Raw genomic sequence first — 24866 nt, forward strand, 5'->3', positions numbered from 1 at the left:
CAGTGAAAACATTTCAAACAACTTTTTAAGAAAACTTTAATCCTTTTGCAATACAATAATTCAACATTCGAAAATAAATCGTTCTAATCATGAGAGATAAACGATAAATAAAAAGGTCACCAAAAATACCCAACCTGCCCCACCACGGGGCAGGTTGGGTACCCCTGTGGGGAAGGTTGGGTCAACTTGAGAAAAACAGCTATTATCCTGCCAAAATAAAGGTAAATTAATAAATTGACTAGCTGAACGATACCACAATTAACCTGTGTACATAATTGAGATATGAAAACAACCAACCAAACAAAGAAGAACAAGAAAATTGCCAATAGTAACAACTTACCAAAAACAAACACGAAGCAAAAAATAATATTAAAAAACATCAATGGAAAATAACATAACTTCGCATGTCTGTGCGTGTTGTTATTAAAAACATAACTGAAACAAGGAACTTAGTCGATAAATATCGACAGGGGGCGGACAAATGGTTTACATGTGAAATGTGTGTATATGGGTGTGGTTCTGAAACAAACAAACCATGTGAACCCCCCCCCCCCCCCCCCAATCCCACCGCTCGCGGGCTGAACGACTGACGTCACATGTCGTTTCGGTCTTTTCCAGAAGAACACCGCGTGCTGACGGACGATTCGATTTGATCGCTTCACCACGCCTTTCCAACTATGTGCTCCCATACAGTTTTGGTAGATACATGCTTGTGCAAGTATGTTATTAGTATTACCAATATGAATCTTATTTTCCTTTCGATGGTCAGTTTTACTCACCTCTGTAACGGCAGTCACATCTGCGAATGCTGTCGAAGAATCTAACCGAAAGTAAACATTCTGGGAATCTACGCGCATCGGCCTTCACGCAAGTTCAATGCTGAGCCAATGAGCGCGCCGCGGCGAAGTTGGCCGCTGTAAGTCTCGCAGCGCTGGCTGGCTGAGCGAGTTGCGTGTCCATCCATAGACCAGATTAGTAGGCGCTTGATTTTGGTATTTTGATTTTACATGACATTAAACCTTTCTTGGGGTTCATGGTCATGGCAACAGCCATAATAATATTATATCATGTATAATATTACATTTCAGCATATTTGAATTACATGTCATCATACCAAACTGTCATACATTTTTATTCCTACATCATTCTGATTGATCACAACCAAACCTACTATCAGTGGACACATCCAAATGTAAGCGCCTGTTCTTGACAACTTTTAATCGATCTAAAAATAGCAACTTGCTGGGCCCTTTGCCGCCAACAGACACTGTTTGGCCTGTAGGTAAAATGTACAATGTATTTTCTGATTTGTGCACAAAAGCTTTTTTTCTTTTTTCTTTTTTTTAACATAACAATGTTTAATGTCACTGTATGTTTAAAAGACCATGGTCATATTTGTAAAAAAAATGTTAAATTAGAAAATAAATAACATTTTGGTTCATGATTTTTCCTACACCTGTGCTAAAAATAAGAAATAAAAATGTCGGGTATATAAGTCACTCAAATACAGCTAGGAATGAATGGCTCGGTTTGAGTTTGTTGCAGTTGACCCTGCACAATGCGACTTATCGTTTTTGTTGAACAATTTTGACGTCACCCCTCCCATAGGGTGACGTATTTCACAACTTCCTGTGTTACACAAACTCTGTGATGACCAATTTTGACGTCACCCCTCCCATAGGGTGACGGATTTCACAACTTTCTACAGATGAACAATTTTGACGTCACCCCTCCCATAGGGTGACGGATGTCACAACTTCCTGTGTACACAAACTGATGACGTATTTCACAACAAAATGGCGCTGCCCATGGTCAACCTCTAAACTATCCGTATAGAATGGGGGCGTCCTCGCCCCCATAATAAGAGGTCAGGGTTGAATACAAATGGTGCCGTTGCTGTTGCAATAAACAAAACCTGTCATTCTGTAACACAAACAATATTTATAACTCATACACATGAAATACACGCACCCATCAACACACAATCGCGCGCGTACATACAAACAAATTCACCTATGATTCATATTTCATGCAATAACAAATTTATCCTACATACGTGAGAGAGACACTCGTGAGATAATAATCGTTCAAATCACACGTGTGTATATCATGTAAATGAGGTCATGTCAAGCAAGTCTGGCAGGGACCTGTTTTTCCACTGCTTACAGGGCTGAATATTGGCGGTCGCCCGATCGCCCCCGGCGGGTTCAAATCGCGTCGGGCGGGTTCGAAATTCTGCTGAAATCGCCCGCCGTGCGGGTTCAAATTTCGCTGAAGCACAAAGTCGTCTGTCACTTCTCTACTGCCCACTCATCCCCCCCCCCCCCCCCCCCCCCACTTTGAGAAGGACTCAGGACTACCACCAATCAAGGCCAGACACAGTGGCTAGACAGCTACCCCTCTCCGCCTCACTTGACCGTGTCACCACCCCTCCAGTGCCACGAGCCGCTGGCGATTGCATCAGCAGTCAAAATAGCTACTACCCCCCCTCCCTCCCCCCTCTTTGCGCTATTCACTTCAACCCCTCTCTTATCTTATTCTGCGCTGACCAATCCTTCAGAGACTTTCCTCTCATATAAAAACTCGGTCATTGACCCCGGGTAAGAAGGTCAGTGTCTGGACAGGCAGCTGTGTTCAGATTGCAAGTACCGATCATTGACCCAGGTCTCAAGGCCAACCAGCTTTTACAATGCCTCGACTGCAGGACATTTTCAGTTAAATACACGTAAGTAAAATATGTAGGATAAACAGAATACTACATGGCTTTCGCTCGCAGTTCAATATTAAATTAAAAAAACTCGTGTAAATCTGGTACGACACAGCAAGCCATGTAGTATTCTCTATATGTAAAGAAGGGGCAGGTCGAGTCACTGACCCAACCTGCCCATACCCTACCTGCCCCGCACAGGGTGCACAAAGAAATCGGTCTGTTACGTTTCGATTCAATTTAAATACGAATTTAAACAGCACAATTCACTTCTAAAATGAATCAGGTGTGTATACTAAAGATATCATCCATGAGCACCCTGTTAATTCACGTATAGAACAAAAAGTATGAGAGTCAAAAAAGTCACTTACTGTCAAATTTCATGGTGAAACCACCGGATCCATACTTGCACATCACTACCATTCAAACAAATTGGCGATAGGGACGCACTGGGACATTCAAAAACATAGATCGGAAACGAAACGGGAATATCTTTTCAACATGTGTCACAAAACTATGCACGAATATAATGTTCCAAAGCATATGCCCGTAACGCTTACTTCCAATTGGTTGACTAAAATAGGAAGGTTGCGATTTTGAGTCGGGTATGGGGTTTAAGGGTGTGGAGTTGAAACATTCAATATTTTTCTCGTAGTACACACACAAGAAATGTGCATGGAAAAAGATGAAGAGAGCTGTTCGAAAACCATTTTGTCCGTGAAAAACTAAAAACATATATACCAGGACGGTGTCAAGATCAAGAAAAAACAATTTTTGCGAGCACCTGACCGATATTGCGTAAAAACAACCAACCCTGGATCTGAAATTAACGATGTCTAAAGGCATTCAAAATTTAGGTTACAACTTCTTTGAAGAAGAAGAACCAGGGCTGGGCATCGGTAGCTAGGCATGGGACAAGCATCAGTGAACGGGTCTCTCTCTCTAAAAGGGAACAACAGTGGTTAAGGAGCGAAAAACAGGGGAAAGCTATAGCGAAAAGCAGGTAAACAAAGAGGTCATAAACGTTTTTATACAAAGTAGGAAAACAAAATGAATGAACATGACACAATTTTGACATGGTCCTGTCAAAATCGCTGACGCGGCTGTCGGAAAAAAGTTGACAGTAGCACATGTAGATTTCACAAAATTCACAGCCACGAGCAGCAGAGCGGAGCTACCTGTCCGCCATGTTTTCTCCTTTGCCGCTTCAAAGTCTGTAAGCAAAATCCTGGCAGCTTCACCACTCCTGCGACGATTGAACATGATGATGTTCGACAGTGAAACCTTAGCAAGAGCATGCCATGCTGCAACTGTTGGCTCTGACCTCAGGGTGTTCAAGCACCGTTCCCTTTCCTCCGCCATATATTTTGTCACTTTCTTCATGTCTTCCGTCAGTGGCAGAACATGTGGCTTGTTGTTTTGCTTTGAGGCCAATGTTGAGAGGGCAGCAGATGAGATGTGTTCTTTCCAGTCAGAATCGCATAGATCCACGAAGTCCGCAGACACTTGCTGCAGTTCACTGTTTCCCTCTATGAGTGCTTGACTTCTCAGAATTGTCGCACACTTCTTGAGAGAATGCCCAATCTTAAGGGCCAGTGATGGATTTTCATAAACATGTGTGAGTGAATCATACCCACAGAGTTTTTTGACAGCAGAAATCACCACAAGGAACTTGTCGGGACGAATACAAGATTGAAGTGCTGTGATTGTAGAGTCCTCTTCTCTGGCTACCAACAAGAACCGGGCAAGCTCTCTGATTTTTTGCCGCATGAATTGTCGTCTGTGCTGCAAGTGGCCATGTTTCTGATACAGTTTTTCGCCGAACTTCACAATGAGGTGATCTCTTTTAGCAACAAAAGTGAAGCCATCAGAATGCATGCCATCAAAAATGTTTTCCTTCTAGCCTCCGCTGCACTCCATGTTGGATGGAAGCAAAGATTCAGCTCTGGATATGACGTTTCTTCCGTTTTTTGAAGTTTTCCGGAATTTGCAGCGTTGTTGGTGCCGCCACAGTTCGTTTCTTACAAAGAAGCCCAGGCAAAATTCACAGGGGATGTAGCACAGAGGGTTCACTTTTTCTGAGGGTGATCGCCAGGGTATTAGTTTACCCTTGTTTTTTTTAAGAACGCGACAGTTGTAATAATAGTTACCAAGGTTCCGCACTCTTTCCAGCAGAAAACGCCTTTCTGCTGAGTTCTTGGGGTTAGACAAAATTTCCACTATTTCAGGTTCCTTCTTATGTTTCGAAAACTGGTGTTTAGCGAGGTTGGTGCTTGGGGAGTTACAGAACTTGCACCAGTTCTCTTTATCGTACACTCTTTTGCCATTTGTATTTGCGGCAATATGGATTCTTATGCCGCTTGGTCGAGTATTGGTCGACGATGAAGGTTTAGATGCTGGCTGGGATGAAGATTTACTCCCGCTTGGTCGAGTGATGCTTCTGGACGATGAAGAAGAGGGTGGCTGTGATGAGGTGTAGAGACCTGCAGCTTTTAGAGATTCAGATGGAATACCTGGTGACCACCTTGCACCTGTTCACACACACACACAAGAACGCATACTTTTATTTTTTTATTCACAACTTACTGAATTTTTTTTAGCTAGAGTCAGAAATATTATTACATATTGCTTATAGCCCAGCAGACAGACAAACTAAAAACAGAGTTCGGAATTGGTGAAACCAAAATGGTCCCACCGCTCGATCACATCTCCGACAATGGCCGATGTCAAAGGTCAGTTTGCCGTGGACCAATAGAATGTACATGGCATAGGCATGTGCAGTCAATCAGTGTAACATTACACATGATTACCCCCACCCCCACACCGTTCATGTTAACTTTATTACTTGCTCAAATTGCTGTCAACATACCTCAGTCTTTAATTACAATGGAATACAACAAAAAATTCCATAACAAAACAAAAACACTTATCAAAGAAAACTTACCTCTTTTTTAGAAACTACATGATTGTTATCCACATGTAATCCTTATTCAACCTTTTTAACGTAATACGAATGCTAATAAAAAAAGGATGAGACTAACTAACCATCAGATTTACGTAGAAAGGGAAAGATGATGGACTCATCGGATTCACTGGTGGTCCCTGGCACTCCACATGGTGCTGTGGCGTCATTGTTGCTCGAGTCAGTGTCATCTTCTGAGCCGGGAAGATAGTCATCGTCCGAGTCGCTGTAAGAAGACCACTCTGGAAACAAACAGATTTAATTAGGCCAAAGAAAAAAACAAGAGCAAAGCTCATACGACTCACATGCATGACCTTGACCTCAATATGACCTTGACTTTCAAGTGACCTTGAAGGTCAAGGTCAAACAACAACATGGCAAATTACACTAAGAACACATTTTTTTGCAACTTTGGCAAATTTTTCCTACCTAAATACACATGACCTTCACCCAAGGTCAAGGTCACCCAAGACAAGACTGTTAATTTTAACAACCAGAAGCACAACAGTGTTTAGTATGAGTTTCTACCAAGAGACAAGGTCAATTTTAGTGGTTCACAGACCTGTTTTGGTCACAATTCAGAGCGGTCAAAGTGACCTTGACCTTGAAGATACGTAACCAAAAGTGTATCAGTATGAAAGAATAACATGTGCCTCACCCAATTAGGAAAGTTTGGAAGAGTTAACTTCCATAGTTAAGGGTCAAGGTCACTTTAAAATATGCATACAATCCAAATTTGAAGGACCCCTGTGACCTTGATCTTGCAGCAAGATCAACCAAACTTATATCAAAAGATAGGGCTTACTTTGATCTATAAACCACGTATAGGTGAGGTAGCCATTATCAATAGCTTGGGAGAAAATTGGGAAAATGTGAAAAATAGCTGTTTTTGAGACAACATTTATGGCCCCTGTGACCTTGACCTTGATGCAAGGTCAAGTTACCATGTATGTTTTTTGAGGCCTTGTCACCATGCACCATCATGCCACATTTGGTGCTGATAGGCCTAATAGTGTCTGAGAAAATTCCAACGTTTAAGTTTTCGGACGGACGGACGGACGGCCGGCCGCCCGGACGACTAGGGTGAGTACATAGACTCACTTTGCTTCGCATGTGAGTCAAAAATACATGTTAAGGTTGTTAAGATACTCTGATCAGAATTCAGGACAACTTGATAAAAACTTGGTATGAATGTAGGTTACACATAGGGATCAATGGAAATGGAAAAGGTGGGGATAGTGTGCACCCCTTCTTCATAAATTTTAGATACCCCATAGACCCAGTGAATGGATACACACACTACCTGCTAACGTAAGGTAGATGAACGCACACACACACAGTTTAATATTTTTCACACAATCATATGAAAGTGTGCACCACTTCATTTTTGCTTCTTTGCCCAGTAGTGTTCTCTTTCAGATATGGCTGACAATGAAGGAAACATAAATTGAAGTTGAAAAAGACGCACAGATTTGTCAGAGCTAACACAATGACTACCTCACAATGTGTGTGTACCACCACAACCTTGGCTTTGGATTAAATACACACATTACCCCACAATGATGTTAAGATGCATGGACACACACACATATGATTAAAAAGCGCTGGTCATCTAAAAACTTTAAAAAAAATGCATATCAGACACTGATCAGAATTCAGGACAATTTGATAAAACTTGGTATGAATGTAGGTTACACATAGGGATCAATGGAAATTGAAAAGGTGGGGATAGTGTGCACCCCTTCTTCATAAATTTTAGATACCCCATAGACCCAGTGAATAGATACACACACTACCTGCTAACGTAAGGTAGATGAACGCACACACACACAGTTTAATATTTTTCACACAATCATATGAAAGTGTGCACCGCTTCATTTTTGCTTCTTTGCCCAGTAGTGTTCTCTTTCAGATATGGTTGACAATGAAGGAAACATAAATTGAAGTTGAAAAAGGCGCACAGATTTGTCAGAGCTAACACAATGACTACCTCACAATGTGTGTGTACCACCACAACCTTGGCTTTGGATTAAATATACACATTACCCCACAATGATGTTAAGATGCATGGACACACACACATATGATTAAAAAGCGCTGGTCATCTAAAAAACTTTAAAAAAAATGCACATCAGACACTGATCAGAATTCAGGACAATTTGATAAAACTTGGTATGAATGTAGGTTACACATAGGGATCAATGGAAATGGAAAAGGTGGGGATAGTGTGCACCCCTTCTTCATAAATTTTAGATACCCCATAGACCCAGTGAATAGATACACACACTACCTGCTAACGTAAGGTAGATGAACGCACACACACACAGTTTAATATTTTTCACACAATCATATGAAAGTGTGCACCGCTTCATTTTTGCTTCTTTGCCCAGTAGTGTTCTCTTTCAGATATGGTTGACAATGAAGGAAACATAAATTGAAGTTGAAAAAGACGCACAGATTTGTCAGAGCTAACACAATGACTACCTCTCAATGTGTGTGTACCACCACAACCTTGGCTTTGGATTAAATACACACATTACCCCACAATGATGTTAAGATGCATGGACACACACACATATGATTAAAAAGCGCTGGTCATCTAAAAACTTTAAAAAAATGCACATCAGACACTTACAAAACACTTTTCAGTCAGGTAAGACCAAAGGACATTACACTCAATGAACTAATGTGTTTCTGAGAGTTCAATGACCCATCAATTCAAAGCAAATAATTATACTAGGTACCAGCAGTGCTATCAGCAGCAGTGCGGGAAAGGCAAAACTTGAGTGAAATATGGCACTTTTCAACTTACTCTGCTTCAGCAATTACTAACCAAATTTTAAAAAAAATGGTATCAAAATAAAGATCATTTTTTCAATCTTTTATTAATGTGTCTTGTTTTGTCAAATATGAGTGTGTGAGAGAGAAATTTAATTCCAAACTTGACCACGGTCGGCAAATCCCTCGGTGGCTGACGCTCCTTTTCTCGCGTTGCTTTGAACCACGATCTACAGCTGTTGGGGAAATTCTTTTCTCCTTGACCCCACAACCTTCAAATTAGCATATAATTACCATATTTTGGTTCATCTCTTCCTGTAGATTGTTTTCGTATAAGTTTTATTCCCAAAGAATGGATGGAAAATTTTGAACTTTTAGTTCAAAACTATTGCTTGTTTTTAAACCTTTGTATCTCACAAACCGTACAAAATACACTGCAAGTCTTATAGTGCGCTGGAAAGCTTGTTTTCTGCTGAAAACAGTGATATACGAAACTAAGAGGTCAGGTCAATGGGAGCCAATCGCAAGCCGGGAAAGCCGACCTTCACATTCAAACCACACACATGTTCGCATGTCAACAATGGCGAATCGAGGTTCAAATGCTGCGATTGAGAACAGTACAGATTACCCTTGGCTCAACGCATTCAGGCCTTTCATCGGTAAATATTGTTTTGTTTTGTTGTATTAAAGTTATCTAAAGAAGCTTAGGCCTATATTTTGTTTCTCTTGTCTGTATCTTCGTGTAGATTGTAAATCAAAGTGGTGAAGTGGACCGGTCTGAAATTGTACTGTGTTTCGCTCATACGCTACTGGTGTCGAAGCTTTTTATTTTTCTTGCTGTCTTTCCTGTTGACTTTATGTACTTTGGTTGATACTTTGAACTTATTTGATAGTATTTTTGTCATTATTGTAACAGGATGGCACATTTAAGCGTAGATATTGACTGTTGTGTACGAAAGTGTTAGACCGGAAGTAAGGCGTCGAAGGTTTCAAAGAATAACTCAGTCAGGTTTCGTTTTCTACTATTTGGCTTTTTTCGTGTTGTAGCCTGAAAGAAATAATTCTTTACGTGAAAAGTGCACCTTGTTTACACGCAATTGCTTCTCAGATATAGTTTTAGAAGTGCAAAAGTCCACATTTAAGTGCTCTCTCTCTCTCTCTTTTAAAAAATTTTTTTTAGAGCAAAAGTGAAGTAACTATTATCATAGAGTTCAAAACAAAACACAGATGAGACAAACCATTTGATTTAAAGATGTCAATTTACTCATGAGTTTTGTTTTTATTTTATTCAGAAGATGACAACTTTGATCGACTAAGCAGATGGATGTCAAGCGCAGGACGAGGAAGAAAAGTTGCCCTCCCCAAGCATCAAGTCCTTACAAATCGTCTCCTCATCCAACTTGATCAGTTGCGGCTTCAGCTTGGGAAATCATGGGAGGATATGGAGACTCTGTTTTCTTCCATCTGTGACAACAGTCTTCTTCTTCATACAACCCTGAAGGAAGAGGTCAGGCGTGCAAACAAACAAGCTGCTGAAGTCCACTCTAGTGAAGGTGATATTGTTGCATTTGTGTATGCTGATGTGGGCGAGGAAATTAATACCAGAAACATTGGGCCCTTCTTGCAGAAGTTGTGACTTACAAGACGCCATCTTCTGTCTCCTGACTCTCTGTGTGACCTGCCCAGCCCTACAGAACTAGTGACAAATGGGACACTAATTGACTTACTCATGTTCCAGAAAGACGAGAGGCATACTTTGTGCAGGCAGTGGTTTACACATGTTGGACTTAACATTTCAGACTTGTCTGACAAGCAGCTTAGAGCAAGACTCGACAAAGTACGCAAACCATATGACACTTTCTCTAAAAGTCTGCACAGAGGCAACAACGAGGCGAAGCTGAAAGACTATTTATTTCAACAGCAGTCTCATTTTCCCCTGGTATCTGCGATGCCTACTGTCCCGTCTGTTGTGCCTTGTGCAATAGAGAATGCACCTGCAACACCCCCAGCTGACCATCCAACCGGAGATGAATTGACTCATCTAAAGATTGCATCAAGTGGCAGGCAGTTAGCTGCACTACGCAGGAGCAATGAAGAGCTCAGTGGGAGTCTGTTGGAAGCAAAGAACCGAGAGATGATTTACAAGGACCTTCTCAAAGAGAAAACTCAAAGCGTAACCATCTTGCAGGCAGACTTGACAAAACTTCAAGGCAAAGCTGAACGTAGTGCATCTCACATAAAATGTGTGGAAACCCAGTTGTGCAGTGCCAAGGAGTACATCGGCAAAATTCGGCAAACAAACTTTTACAAGAGACTGAAAAGGCAGGAAACCAACTTAAAAAAGAGAGAAGAAAATCTGAAAGATCATGAGGATGGTGGGTGCATTCAAACAATTGAGCGTCTGAAGCACAAACTCAAGTTGTGTCAGACTGCTAATTCAAGTCTGAGAGCCAAATTGAACAGTGTGAAGGAGAAGCGACAACAAGACTTGGACAGACATAATCAGCTGACTGCTGATCTTCTTGAAGAAGCTGTAGTACATACTGTGAAGACAACAGAGGAGGGCCCCAGGAAGAAATTCACGCATGATGTCATCAAAACTACCATTGGACTCATTTCTTGTGGGGTTTCTGCAAAGAACAGTGGCCATGTCATCCAAACAGTTGCGCGCAATCTGTTCCACACCGATATCGACGACAAAGATGTACCATCTGAACGCACATCTCTGCGGTTTGCGGATCAAGGGCACTACCTGGCTAAATACCATGTTGCCGAGACTGTGCTTGACTCTGACAATTTTGATATTCATTTTGACGGAACAACACGGGACCACCGGAAATATGTGGGTCAACAAGTGACCACAAGTGCAGGGTCCCTCAGCTGTGGATTCACAGAGGTAGCTACAGAAGACGCCAAGACTCTTGTGGATGTTACCGTCAGTCTCCTCCAAGAAGTGGCGCAAGTCTACGACAAAGACGACACAGAACGCTGCTTCAAAGCAGCTCTGCAGAAGTGTTCAGGACTGATGTCTGACAGAGCCGCTCCAAACAAGCTCATGAAGAAAGACTTCAACGACCTCAGAAAGGCAACCCTGGGGACAGAGGAGGATCTCCAGTTCCTGTACTGCAACGCCCATTACTTGCTTGGACTTGGTGAGTAAACACATTTCACAGCTTTGTACATGTGTTTCACTGTATCAGTGTCTGTGTCTATTATAAAGGTTAACCTCTATGCAGAGTGTGCTGTAAATGTAATGTGTAAATGATACATTTTTAAGTCTGTATTTTAAACTGTGTGTTTGTTCTGTATTACTATCTAGTATCACTTTGTATCTCTACAATGTCAGCAAATGTGTGTGAATCACTGAATGCTGTATCTTATATTCTTAATTCTGACTGTTTCAGGCACAAGTGCAGAGAAGTCACTGAAAGAACTACAGACCGAGTGGGGGCAGCAGCGTATTGGCCGAGACAACGCAGCTCAGTTTGGACATTGGCAGGCAAAGGAGGCAGCAGCTGTTCGCTATGTGCGGATGGCCTGCGAGGTTCTAGGACCCAGGGGCGATGATCAATGTGGCTGCAGAGATGCATGGCTTGCATACTGTGAGATGACCAACAAGACGTCTACTGTGCCAAGCTTCAAATCTAACCGGTTTAACAGCATCTTTTATGGTGCAACAAAGCTGCTGGCACACCGTGACGACATCATAGAGTTCCTGTCAGATTACATGCCGAGCAGGAACCAGAAGCTGGAAAGTGTGTTGAAGGATGCCCAGAGTGAAGAGGTGAACGTTTTTGTTGCCACGCTTGCCATGGTCTACGAGAGGATCACAGGACCTTACTGGACTCTACTGTGTGCTGGGGAGACGAGCTATGTGTGACAAACGGATTTGCACATAGTGTATATTGGAGTTATGTGACTCAGGTGTACAGAATTTATGGGCCACGAACTTTGAGTGGACACCGTACAGGGATACGTCACTGACGCAGTGCAGTGGTGTCGGTGACCAATCAGAGCAGAGTATAGACCGAGGTGGCGTTGTAGAGATAATACAGGCTCAGAGCTTTGCAGACTGTCGACAGGAGAGGACGTGTCTCCTGATTGTAAAGTTGCTCACCGGGCGCTAGAGGTCGTTTGGAGACTCGTGTCGCGGTTACTGAATCAGTAGATTCAGCTGCTGTGTTTACAGGTATTTATTGAATTGATATTTTACTCGGAGATATTATTTTGCTCGGAAATATTGACTTGAGAAATGACCGGGAGAGTCATGTGTGAATTAGCTGGAAAACGTGCGCGGTTGTCAGCCATTGTTGAAAAAAGAATGTTTACATGTTTTTCGGAAATGAATTCGCTTATGAGTTAGCGGGTGTATATACTGTAACCGCATAAGATAGTTGCCGGTAGTGATAAAGAACGTTATAAAAGTTTATTCAAGTATGGAGACTTATGGTAGTTTAAACTTGTGTATTCTAGCACCCCGGGCCGAGTGGGTTCCGGAGATATCCCGGGCTGAGAGCAGTCGCGGAAGCGGGAACGAGACGGGAGGTTCTGCCCTCATGCTCCAGCCGAGGGCTGTGGAGACGCTGGAGGGAAAGACAGCGTGAAGCGCTGCGTAACGGGAACCCCGTCCCATTCCACCACACGAGACAGTTGTGTGGGTGGGGTGAAGCAGTGTGTGCCACTGTATACTGTGAGTACGACTGAGAGAATTTAACCAGCGTGATAGCTGCACAGATACGTTTCCCGAGTGAATAACCACGAGACGTCGAGCGTCGTGGGGTTTGTTATCTGTGTATAACAGAACTGAATAGTAACAGAAGAATTGTTTGAGACAGTGTCTTCGTGTGTTTTGAGACAGACGGGCTTTCACGGAACAAAGCCTCAAGTATTATACGTGTGTGCACGAGAACTGTATATTGCATGACATAATAACATGTATGTAATTTTGTCATGTTTGATTTCTGTATGTTGACAGAAATAGGACTTTCATGTTGAGCGAAAGTGATCTGTAGAATGGATGTAGAATAATATGTTTATGTTGTGATTGAATACTTTAATAGAGGTGCAGGGGCAAAGGGCTTTGCTGTGTTCTTGTCTTTGTGCCTGGTTGGAGTGTTGTGTGTGTGTGTGTGTGAAGAACAGTTATTAGTAAACAGAGAGTAGCACGCGCAATTTTGATAGGAATAGATAGACATACATACAGACATACACATCGAAATTCCGGCCGTAACATTTGGTGACCCCGATTACTCTGTGTTAGTATAAATTCATAGTTGTTTCCCTGCTTTACTACATTTGATTTTGTCCCCTGTGTTGGATTTTTAGAATTTTTGGCAGTAGGTCACGCAGACAGATTTTTCAGATTCAGTAGTTGTCGTTCATGTCCTGTTTTGTATTTGTTACCGTCTCCAGTTTTACGGTAGTGCTTACTGTACAGTTCTAAGCACTGAGGGAATAGCTTCATTTTTCTTCCTGTGGGGTCTTTCATTTCTTTTTCCTTGCTCTTTTCTGTGTCTTCATTTTGTAAATTAGTTTGAACATTTTTTTTTCTTTCTGCTTTGAAATAGGGATCTATCTGTTGTTTATTGCCCTTTGCCTTTGTTAAGTTGTTTAACTTTGATTAATTTTGTTTTTGTTGACTTTGAAATTTTTTAATTTGATTTTGGAATTTTTTTTTGTTTTGTTAGTGTGATTGGTTAGGTATATTGATTCTGTAGGATTGGTTTGATTTTGTATGTTGTTGTAAATAATTAAGGAAATTTAATTAGTTGTGATATTGTGATATAGACTTTAATTAGTTTAAGTTTAATAGGGAGTGTTTCACTTCATAAATTTTTTGTTGGAACTTCGTTTTATTTTGCTTCCAACTGCGTTTTATTAAGTTGGACTTCACTTATTTTGGCTTTGATTTTCTGATTTAGTACTTAGTTTGTTGATTAGTCTTAAGTCTTTACTTGTGTTACATTTTTGAACTTTGAATTTTTCCTCCTATTTATGGTTTGGGGTTGTTGTTTTGGTTGTACTTGTATATATGTTTGAAGATTCGTTTTGACTTCATTGACTGAATATTTGACTTTCATTAAAACTGTTGGATATTTTTGCGTGAAATTTACGCCAAAACGTGTTTGGATATAGTCTTGTGTTGACTATTGTATCGGGTGCCAGATTTTTTTATGGTACTTGACAGTTTTCAAGTAGATTACTTGAACTTGCATTAATCTTTGAAACTTTTTCAAAACTTTTCTCTAAACTTGGACATATTTTGGTGAGATTTTGAAAGTTCAAAACTTACACAATGGAGAGCGAAGATGATTATGATGCGTTGTTTGAAAAGTTCGTTAAACAGGCAGAGACTTTGGGTCTGGCTGCAGATAAACGCGAGAAATACGTGAAAGAGAGTTTTGATCGTTTGGAGAGAAAACGAGAAAAAGATGAGAAGCAAAAAGAAAGGGAAGAAAGACAAAAAGCATTAGAAATAGAAGAAAGACAAAAAGAAAAAGAAAGGGAAGAAAGACAAAAAGAATCAGATAGACAAAAAGAAAGGGAAGATGCACAAATTGAAGAAAGTCGAAGACAAAAAGAATTGGACCGGGAAGAAAGAGACAAAGAGAGAGAACACCAGTTAAAGCAAAGAGAGCTTGAGATTAGGCAGGCTGAAATTAGTGCTGGGTCGCGTGGACCGCAAAATGGTCGGGATTCTCACACTAATTTAGGTGCTCGCCCTGTTTACCCCAGACTCCCTGCATTCAGGGAACAGCAAGATGATATAGACTCATACTTGTTCCGATTTGAAACTCATGCAAAATCTCTGGGATGGGAAGAGACAAGGTGGATCACGTACTTGTCTGCTCTTTTAGAGGGCAATGCATTAAACCTATACCATAGCCTTGCTGCTGCTGGTGAACTAACATACCAATGTTTGAAAGAAAACTTGCTGAAGAAATTTCAGTGCACGTCTGAGACATTCAGGCAAAAACTCCGTAATATCCGTCCAAGTGAAAAGGAACCGTTCCAAACTTTTGGGATTGAGTTAAGACGACTATTTGATCGTTGGGTTGCGCTATCTGACATAACCACAGATGTTGAGGGTTTAGTGAACTTGTTTCTGGGAGAACAATTCCTTGAAAGCGTTTCAGCTGACTTAGCAACTTTCATTCGGGAACGAGGTTTAGTTACTTTGGATGAGATGGTCAAAGCTGCCGAAAGCTATCGCTTAGCGAGACCTGGGAAAAACTTGTCACGAAAGTCTGGGCCCACCATTTTTTCTGCAGGTTCGTGTAGTCACGAAGAGTACGCTGCAGCTGCTTTTGCACAAAGCAATAATACTAGAGGTGGTCCGCAGTCGCGGAGGTTTGGTTCCAGTTTTGCTGGTCGTAGACAAGGTAACTGGAGCTATGGCAGAGGTACGTCTGATGCTCAGGCACAGTCACAAGGTGATACATACTATCCTCGTGGAAGTAGACGCAATCGTACTGGTGGTCGCAGAGGTGGTTTGTCCCGGAGCGGAGATACTTGTCTGTTATGTCATGAGAAAGGACATTGGTCAGTTCAGTGTCCCTTACGGACACACCCTCAGAACCCTTGTCTGATTTGTGGGATTGACGGCCATGACAGGTGGTCTTGTCCGAAGTATCTGATTGAATCAGGTATATATGAGCGAGTCGAGTCAGGAAATGCTGTTGTCGCAGACATTTGTGTTTCAGGAAATTCTGCTGTTGCGGAAGTCGTTTCACCAATTACTCAGGATGTTGGAAGTCTGAAGTTGGAACATGGTAGTGTTAACGGGAGTGAGTGTACAGTACTTCGAGACTCAGGTTCTACGATTTCTGGAGTGCGTAGTGGATTGGTGTTAAAAGACCAGATGGTCAGTAGAAAGGTCACCTGTAAGACATTTGGTGGGGAGGTCCTTACTTATCCTCAGGCGAAAGTTAAAGTTGAGACACCTTATGTGTCGGGAGAGATGGTTTGCTGTGTTCTGAATGATCCTGTGGCTGATTTGATCATAGGCAACATTCCGGGGATTTCAGGCGATGCAGACTGTTTTCCTGATGTTGAGGGGGTTACGGCTCGTACTAATCGTGCGCAGGAAAAGAGAAGAAACCCTCCTGATAAACCTGTAATTCTGACTCCAGATCAGAAGGTTGCGTGTTTGAATCAGGACTTGGCAGTTGTTCGAGAAGAACTCAGTCAGTTGCGTGCTGAACTGAACAGATTAAAAGGTGGTTTTTCACTGGCTACGAGTGGAAAGAGTAGGTCGATAGAGACTACTGATGCTGTAAGCCATGGTGGCAATCGCAGAAAGAGGTCAAGAAAATGGTTTGCTTGATTTTGACTACTTGCTTGTTTAGCATCAGGAACATAAGTCGTAGTACTATGTTGGAAGAGTCGTAGACTCAAGATATGAAAATTGAAGATGCTAAAGAAAGACATTACATGTTTGAGCTGGAAAGCAACATGACTGGAAATTGTGAGTTAAGAGAAAAACTCAGTGGAATCTTCCGAGAGAAGGAAGAAGTACTTTATCAGACATAAAGTAGTGTTGTTACACATATATGGTCAGTGAATAAGAAATTTGTTTCTTATGTCAGCTACAACAGTTTGATCCGTAGTGGAATGAGAAATATAAATTGCAGTTCAGTGAAGTAGTTACCCTCTTTTACCTGTTGGCCTAAAGAAAAAAATAACCTCGGTCGGTCATTTTTTTTCTGGGAGGAGGGGGTAATGTGACAAACGGATTTGCACATAGTGTATATTGGAGTTATGTGACTCAGGTGTACAGAATTTATGGGCCACGAACTTTGAGTGGACACCGTACAGGGATACGTCACTGACGCAGTGCAGTGGTGTCGGTGACCAATCAGAGCAGAGTATAGACCGAGGTGGCGTTGTAGAGATAATACAGGCTCAGAGCTTTGCAGACTGTCGACAGGAGAGGACGTGTCTCCTGATTGTAAAGTTGCTCACCGGGCGCTAGAGGTCGTTTGGAGACTCGTGTCGCGGTTACTGAATCAGTAGATTCAGCTGCTGTGTTTACAGGTATTTATTGAATTGATATTTTACTCGGAGATATTATTTTGCTCGGAAATATTGACTTGAGAAATGACCGGGAGAGTCATGTGTGAATTAGCTGGAAAACGTGCGCGGTTGTCAGCCATTGTTGAAAAAAGAATGTTTACATGTTTTTCGGAAATGAATTCGCTTATGAGTTAGCGGGTGTATATACTGTAACCGCATAAGATAGTTGCCGGTAGTGATAAAGAACGTTATAAAAGTTTATTCAAGTATGGAGACTTATGGTAGTTTAAACTTGTGTATTCTAGCACCCCGGGCCGAGTGGGTTCCGGAGATATCCCGGGCTGAGAGCAGTCGCGGAAGCGGGAACGAGACGGGAGGTTCTGCCCTCATGCTCCAGCCGAGGGCTGTGGAGACGCTGGAGGGAAAGACAGCGTGAAGCGCTGCGTAACGGGAACCCCGTCCCATTCCACCACACGAGACAGTTGTGTGGGTGGGGTGAAGCAGTGTGTGCCACTGTATACTGTGAGTACGACTGAGAGAATTTAACCAGCGTGATAGCTGCACAGATACGTTTCCCGAGTGAATAACCACGAGACGTCGAGCGTCGTGGGGTTTGTTATCTGTGTATAACAGAACTGAATAGTAACAGAAGAATTGTTTGAGACAGTGTCTTCGTGTGTTTTGAGACAGACGGGCTTTCACGGAACAAAGCCTCAAGTATTATACGTGTGTGCACGAGAACTGTATATTGCATGACATAATAACATGTATGTAATTTTGTCATGTTTGATTTCTGTATGTTGACAGAAATAGGACTTTCATGTTGAGCGAAAGTGATCTGTAGAATGGATGTAGAATAATATGTTTATGTTGTGATTGAATACTTTAATAGAGGTGCAGGGGCAAAGGGCTTTGCTGTGTTCTTGTCTTTGTGCCTGGTTGGAGTGTTGTGTGTGTGTGTGTGTGAAGAACAGTTATTAGTAAACAGAGAGTAGCACGCGCAATTTTGATAGGAATAGATAGACATACATACAGACATACACATCGAAATTCCGGCCGTAACACTATGCAGAGTTTTTCTTGCCTGTTGTGGAGCTGCACGCACAGCTGAGAGAGTGGAGAGATGACAGTGCCTCCATTTTCAGCCCCCATGTGCCATCACTCTTCAGTATCCAAGTACCAGACGCATCGTCACTTGCAGCACTCCTAGATCTGGATGAGGCGACACAACAGAAAGTGCAGCGTGCCTTCAGCCACTTCTGTGTCAACTTTGTTGCTGTCACTGAGCGACAGTTGGACGACTTCCTGCCTGGTGGCCGATACCATGCTGTTCAGGATCCACAAGTGTTGGAGCGGCTGCGGCATTCACACATCACCAACCTCTTGGGAGAAGCCTGCTTTGGGGATCTCGATATTTCCATTTACACGCACCGCAACTCCTCAGTCCACCACCACAGCACTCTGACCATGTTGAAACGGAACAAAACAATGAAGGCTTGGTTCAACCAGAAGTCCAATGAGGAACAAAGGCAACTTCTTCTGAATGCATCCAGTAGTGGTCCTGAAATGCGAAAGCGTCACCGAGAGAATGACAGAGAGGTGAAAGCCAGCAAAAGACAGAAGCTACAGCTTCAGCAGCAGCGGACAGAGGCAGATCGACAGAAGAAGGCAAGGGAGAAGGCAGATATTGCTCAAGAGATCCGTCAAGATGGGGGAGCCTGCAGCAGTGCTGGTGATGTCGACAGGCTGCTAGAACGAAAAGCTCTGCAAAGAGAAAAACTGGCTGCTCTGAAGACCCAGATTCGCTTTTTCCGGCATGTCCTGGGATTCAAGTCTGAGCTTCTGAAGCTCACACAGGACCTTCCAGGCCTGGAACAGTCTCTGAAGGAGTTCCTTGCGTCCCAGGACCCATTCCCAGAACACAGGGACAGGGTGGACAACAACCTTGATGAGGAAGACGAGCCATCAGAGTCCGACTCCTCTGCTTCAGAGCATGAGAACGACCAGCGAGTAGATAGCGACGGGTTTTCATTTGCCCAGACAGGTCAGACAGTGGCAGTGTTCTACGATGAAACATTTCATGTGGGCACTGTTACAAACATTCTAAGCGCAGATGAGGCAAAAGTAAACTTTTTAAAGAAGAGCTCTCTGGACAACAACAGATTTTCTTGGCCAGCCAAAGAAGACAGTGACACCGTCAGCAGTGTGTTTGTGTTTGCATGGGACTTTTTGTTAGAACCGATCTCCACAAATGCACGGATGTGGCATGTCCCAAACAGCACTCTCCAGGAACAATATAACTTGTATGTGGAGAAGTACTGTTGATAAGTAAAACCAGGCAGATCACAATCAGTGAGTAAGTGGATTTCTGTCATTTGTGATTCAGTTTCGTTACAGAAGGTCTTTACTTTTTTCTGATATTTTTAAGAATTAACTTTCAAAAGTGGTGTGTTCAATTTCCACAAAAGAGATGTATCCAAGAGTATGTTGCATTTTGTGACTGCTGTCAAAATTTGATGCATATTTGTCCAGTAGTTCAAAAGTTACAGGCAGTTAAAGTTTGCATATTTCAGGGTTCCTCCGATCTTCATTTCCGCCTGTCAAAATGGTGAAATTCCTGATTTTGGCTCCCTCATTGTGACTGAATGAAGACAACCACATGTCTGTAATTGAAGATTTCTTAAGTATATACTATTGAGAGTAGAAATCAGAAGAATTAATGTGTTTTGATGTCTTTTTGTTTGTTAAAAAAATTCCTAAACGTGCCCAATTATCAATTTTCTGCCATTTGCCACGCCCCCAAATAGCCTTTTTTTCAATATTGACAGCTTCAGTACAAGTGTATCTCTACATCCTATCCTATTTCATTGATATTTTTGTGTTCTGCAGGCACATGTTAGCAAGATAAACTTGTTTAAGATGGGCATTTACTTAGTACTCAAATGGTGTGTGACCTCAAAAATGGAGAAAATGTGAATACGCACCGCTTAACGCTAACTGTAAACTTTAAAAATCAGATATCTCAGGAAGTATTTGAGATAGAACCTTACTTTTTGTTTTGTTATTCTTGTTTTATACAGAAGAATAAGAACATCTCAAAACATTAGGAGATTTTTCAGACTCATTTTTTGACTGCCGGTACCTAATTATACATGGGTGAAACCTGGCAGCTGTTGTTGTATATATAGCTCTTTCAGAATATAAAAATGCCTGGGATCCTGAAAAGTTTCACACCTGATTATACAAAATAATATAGAAAAGATGAAGGCCTCACCTCTAGCAGGTTCAGCTGGTTGACGAAATCCTCGCCTTCCGTCGCTGGTCTTTGGCCTGGCACCCTGCCCTGGACTGCGTGAAGACTGAGGTGGGCATCCCTGGCGCCCAGGGAAGTCCCTTCTGTCGTTGCCACGGTGACCACCCCGGCCCCCACTGTCCTCTCGGTTCCTGTCGCAGTCACCGCCTGACCTCCAGCCGGTCTTGACAAAGCGGACCTCGTCCTCTCTCTCCTGGTTTCTCTCTCGCTGTCTGCCCTCTCGCTCTCGGTACCTTTTTTTTCCCTTATCTCTGTCTCTTCCTCCGTCTCTATCCCTTCCTGCGTCTATGTCTCTGTCTCTGTTCCTCCCCCTTCCTTCGTCTCTGCCCCGACCTCTGTCTCTTCCGCTGTCACTGTCCCCCTCCGAATCTCTATCTTTCCTCTCTTTGTCTGGGTCGTCCTCTCTGCTCCTGCTCTCTCTCGGGCTGCGGTCACGGTCTCTCTTCTCTCGCTCAAACTGATCTTGGTCACGGTCTCGTTCTTGGCCGGAAGACCTCTCCCTGTCTGTGCGAACGGGATCTCTGTCTCTGTTGTCGTCCCTGCTGCATCTGTCTCGCCCACTGTCTTTGTCTCGTTCCTTCTCTCTGCTCCTGTCTCTCTCCTTGTCCCTCTCCTTCTCTTCTTTCAGCTTATCCTCTCTGGGTGATCGTGACCTTCTTGCCCTCTCCTTGGACCTTGACCTGCATGACCTTTCGCTGCGGTCGCTGTCTCCAGGGGAGCAGCTCTGAGAGCGCCTCATCCTGCTGGACTCCGAGTCCCTGGACTTCTCATCCCTATCTCGGCCTGCAAATAAGAAAGAAAATACAATGAACATAGCACAATTGAGTTTTTCAAATTCACTTTGTCCCTTTCTGAGAATTTGCTTTACCCCTCTATCTGTTGATCCAGACATGGGATGATACAACGACACGTCTTATTCTACGATCGATAGACAAGGGGTTAACCTTCGCAATACCCGCTAAAAAACTTACGCGCAGTACCTCGTGGGTGCAAAACAACCCATGGTTTTTACATAGGCACTAACTTAATAGGCACTAAGGCCGTAGGACATTATGTACTAAATGAACTAATGTGTTTCTGAGAGTTCAAATACCCATCAATTCAAAGCAAATAATTATACATGGGTGAAACCTGGCAGCTGTTGTTGTATATATATATATAGCTCTTTCAGAATTTAATAATGCCTGGGAACCTGAAAAGTTTCACACCTGATTATACAAAAGAATACAGAAAAGATGAAGGCCTCACCTCCAGCAGATTCGGCTGACTGATGAAATCCTTGCCTCGTACCCTGCCCTAGACTGCGTGAAAGCTCAGGTGGGCGTCCCGGACGCGCATTGAAGCCAATGGTGTTGGTCCTATTGTCCGTTTTGTTCACCTCTTCCACTTGTACAATGCCGTCACTAGGAGTTTCTGCCACCACACAGAAAAAATGTTATGTGAAAACTTTTTTTTTTCAGGCAATTTTCACTGAATTTCAGGCAGCTATTCGTTGAAGGTTTACATTTTGTATTGTTTGTATGTTCGTCTTATTTGGGGCGAATACGGAAACCCTGTTATTGATATTTAATCTCTCACCTGTAGTCAAACGCTCCTTATTCATATATGTATATGAGGCCATCCACGATACTGGGCATGGCTTCCATGTAATTTACACAATGTTGTGTAATCACAGGTGTGATTTTGGAGAAAACACTTATTGGCTGTTAATAATGCCATTCTTTTATTATGCCCTTCTCATATATTGTAGCTTTATATGTGATCCAGTTCAAAGTTGTTTGCTATAAAATTGTTTTGGTGACAGAGAATCAACTTGGAAACCATGTAACCAACATCATGATCAGCACTTGCGTCAACAAAAACCCATTTTTCAGCCAAACTGTTTCAAGCATCTAAATTCCACTATCATATCATGTCCCAGCTGCCATAAACCCCAAACATCTGTGTACCAAATCAGTTTCCCAGTATCATGGACGGCCACATAATTATACAAACTTCCACATAAAGAAGAAATGCTCACAGTCACAGCGCTGTGAATGTAAAGTCTGAAATGTTTTTGTTCTTCTGAAATTTGTTTTGCGAAGCTTACCTGCTGTAGCTTTGAGCTGATTCAAAGCCAGCTTCAGAAGCATGCTGCCTCTGCTATTGGGGGGAAACTTCTGCGACATTTCAAACCTGAAAAAAACAAACCAGTACTGAGTACATGTACAACAGAAACAAACCAATTGAGCAACTAGTTCCTGAAGGGCTTCTGAAAGGGCCATTTCACTGGTAGACGTTTGCGAGGAGAAGGAAGAAGGAAAAGATAGAGAAGAAGAAGGAAAAGACGAAGACTGAACAGGGGGAGAAGAAGATAAAATGGAAGAAAGAGAAGAAGATGGAAGAAAAGGAAGAAGACAAGAAAAGAACAACTTTACAGGACGGGAACCCAGTTTCCGTGCAAACGCTATTTTCGGGTTGCAGTCTATTCTGCCAAGGATTTTGACGTCATTGGTGACGAAGTTTAACGCAGGAGTGGTCAGACGAGATCTGTGCCAAAAATCACGGACGATGCCGATCAACTGATAACGATTTTGTTTTCTTGAATCTCTCCGAGCGAAAATGGAGCATTTTTCCTAAGGCACTATTTTGAGAATCTTTGACAGCCTCACTTGCGATCCAGACGCACGTTTGAAAATCTTACATGTTGTCGTCTGCTACTGCATGATCTAAATGATTGGGAAAGTGCCTCATTTTGATTGAAAATCAGCTCAGTTTGTTAAGAAAAATCGTAACACCAGTAATACGTCTTATATCCGTGGACGGGCAACCCCGTGCGATAAAGTGACCAAATGAACGAAACCATTTGCGGATTCACCATTTGGGAATACGCGTTGCCTTTGCGACCGATACCTAAAACTTTTCAAACAAGAGCTATTGAACGGAAGAGTAAAGACGTGTTCGACTCTTCATGACATCAAGCAGGTCAAAAATCGGTAAATTAAATCGATTTTCTAATAAAAGTTTCAGTTGCACGGAAACAGGGGACGGTTTGAAGAAGTGGCCATTGTCACATGCTTCGTTCTTTCCCGTACATTTCTGCTTCTTGATCATGCCGAGTCTAAATTTTGGTCTCGTCCGTTTCTGTTTTGATTGAACTTAACAAGCCGCATATATTTTGAAAGGAAGCTTTTCAAGCTTCAATGAAAGGTGACGAAAACCCTTATTAGCACGGAAACCGGGTCTCCGAGTATAGATCTACAACAAACTTTTACAAAGTCGAGACAACAGAAGTCTTCTGAGAAGAATTTCAGCTGACGCCAAATATATGACCACTAACTGTCTACAGTGCCGACATGGTGAAACCATTCTGAAATTCTGAAAACTGTCTGGTGTACAAATAAAGGTTTGGCACAAACTTACCTCAATGAGTCTGCCGCAGTGAACAAAATACAAATGGCGTCACGCACATGCCTGAACTTGTCCACTTGCGCATGCGCCGAAGGACGTGATGTCACCATGACGTCACCTCATTATCTTCTCCAATAAAAACTGTGTGTGCAGCTGAAATCACCCACTGTGTGTGTGTGTAGGCACGGGTTCCCGGGCGTTACTATGGGGTATTGCAGATAATCATATAAAACGCATCACAATGATATTTGTAAGCGGTCTAAGGGGTTTGCCTTGTGGGGAATAGGAAAAAATACCCCATAAATTTTTGATACCCCTTAGGCCCGGTGAAAAGGTGTACACACTACCTCATAACGTAAGGTAGACAAACCCACACATACACACACACACACACACACACACACACACACACACACACACACACACACACACACACATACACCACAACCCTCGTCTCGATTCCCCCCTCTACGTTAAAACATTTAGTCAAAACTTGACTAAATGTGATGAAAAGAAACTTGTGGGGATATCAAACTCAGGAGCTCTCATGTGAAGTTTCATGAAGGTCAGTCCGGTAGTTTTCTCTGAATCGCTGTACACACACAGCAAACCATGTAATATTCTCTATGTAGGCTGTTATGGTGTCTTTACCTATGACTATATCTGTATATCCAATGACGCGCAACTGTCACAGGTGTTTA

General features: G+C 42.4%; 3 protein-coding genes, 2 long non-coding RNA genes and 1 pseudogene across 6 annotated transcripts in view; 3 read left to right on the forward strand and 3 right to left on the reverse strand.

The window, feature by feature from the left end:
• Positions 1-24866, reverse strand: part of LOC138949527 (DNA (cytosine-5)-methyltransferase 1-like) — a 350084-nt gene that overhangs the window by 220760 nt on the left and 104458 nt on the right. The window lies entirely within an intron of this gene.
• The window catches only part of LOC138948347 (multiple epidermal growth factor-like domains protein 10), a gene marked incomplete at its 5' end in the record, with an annotated part of 269682 nt that overhangs the window by 182747 nt on the left and 62069 nt on the right, over positions 1-24866 (reverse strand).
• LOC138949494 (uncharacterized protein DDB_G0284459-like) lies at positions 1866-24539 on the reverse strand. 2 transcript variants are annotated; one of them, XM_070321327.1, is made up of 6 exons: positions 24178-24539; positions 22865-22950; positions 22024-22188; positions 20737-21558; positions 5753-5911; positions 1866-5238 (listed from the first exon to the last, which is right to left on the reverse strand). In XM_070321327.1, exons 1-6 carry the CDS (start codon positions 24273-24275, stop codon positions 4607-4609), a joined length of 1962 nt encoding a protein of 653 aa, XP_070177428.1. In that variant the 5' UTR covers positions 24276-24539; the 3' UTR covers positions 1866-4606. The 2 variants fall into 2 exon arrangements, with proteins under 2 accessions (XP_070177428.1, XP_070177429.1); XM_070321328.1 differs by having other exon boundaries at positions 23459-24539.
• LOC138948348 (uncharacterized) lies at positions 8813-20687 on the forward strand (annotated as a pseudogene).
• LOC138949496 (uncharacterized) lies at positions 12321-13526 on the forward strand. The gene is made up of 2 exons (XR_011450301.1): positions 12321-12636; positions 12921-13526. It is a non-coding gene; the product is annotated as an uncharacterized lncRNA (long non-coding RNA).
• LOC138949495 (uncharacterized) lies at positions 14265-18373 on the forward strand. Its single transcript, XR_011450300.1, has 2 exons — positions 14265-17483; positions 17768-18373. It is a non-coding gene; the product is annotated as an uncharacterized lncRNA (long non-coding RNA).

The sequence above is a fragment of the Littorina saxatilis genome, linkage group LG15 (genome assembly GCF_037325665.1).
Source record: "Littorina saxatilis isolate snail1 linkage group LG15, US_GU_Lsax_2.0, whole genome shotgun sequence".
NCBI lineage: Eukaryota > Metazoa > Mollusca > Gastropoda > Littorinimorpha > Littorinidae > Littorina > Littorina saxatilis.

Coding starts and splice junctions, on each gene's coding strand:
- LOC138949494 (XM_070321327.1), bottom strand. CDS start 24,275: ATGGTGACATCACGTCCTTCGGCGCATGCGCAAGTGGACAAGTTCAGG. Junction 22,951..24,177: donor ACTGCGGCAGACTCATTGAG/GTAAGTTTGTGC, acceptor TGTTTTTTTCAG/GTTTGAAATGTCGCAGAAGT. Junction 21,559..22,023: donor GTCAGCCGAATCTGCTGGAG/GTGAGGCCTTCA, acceptor TCTTATTTGCAG/GCCGAGATAGGGATGAGAAG.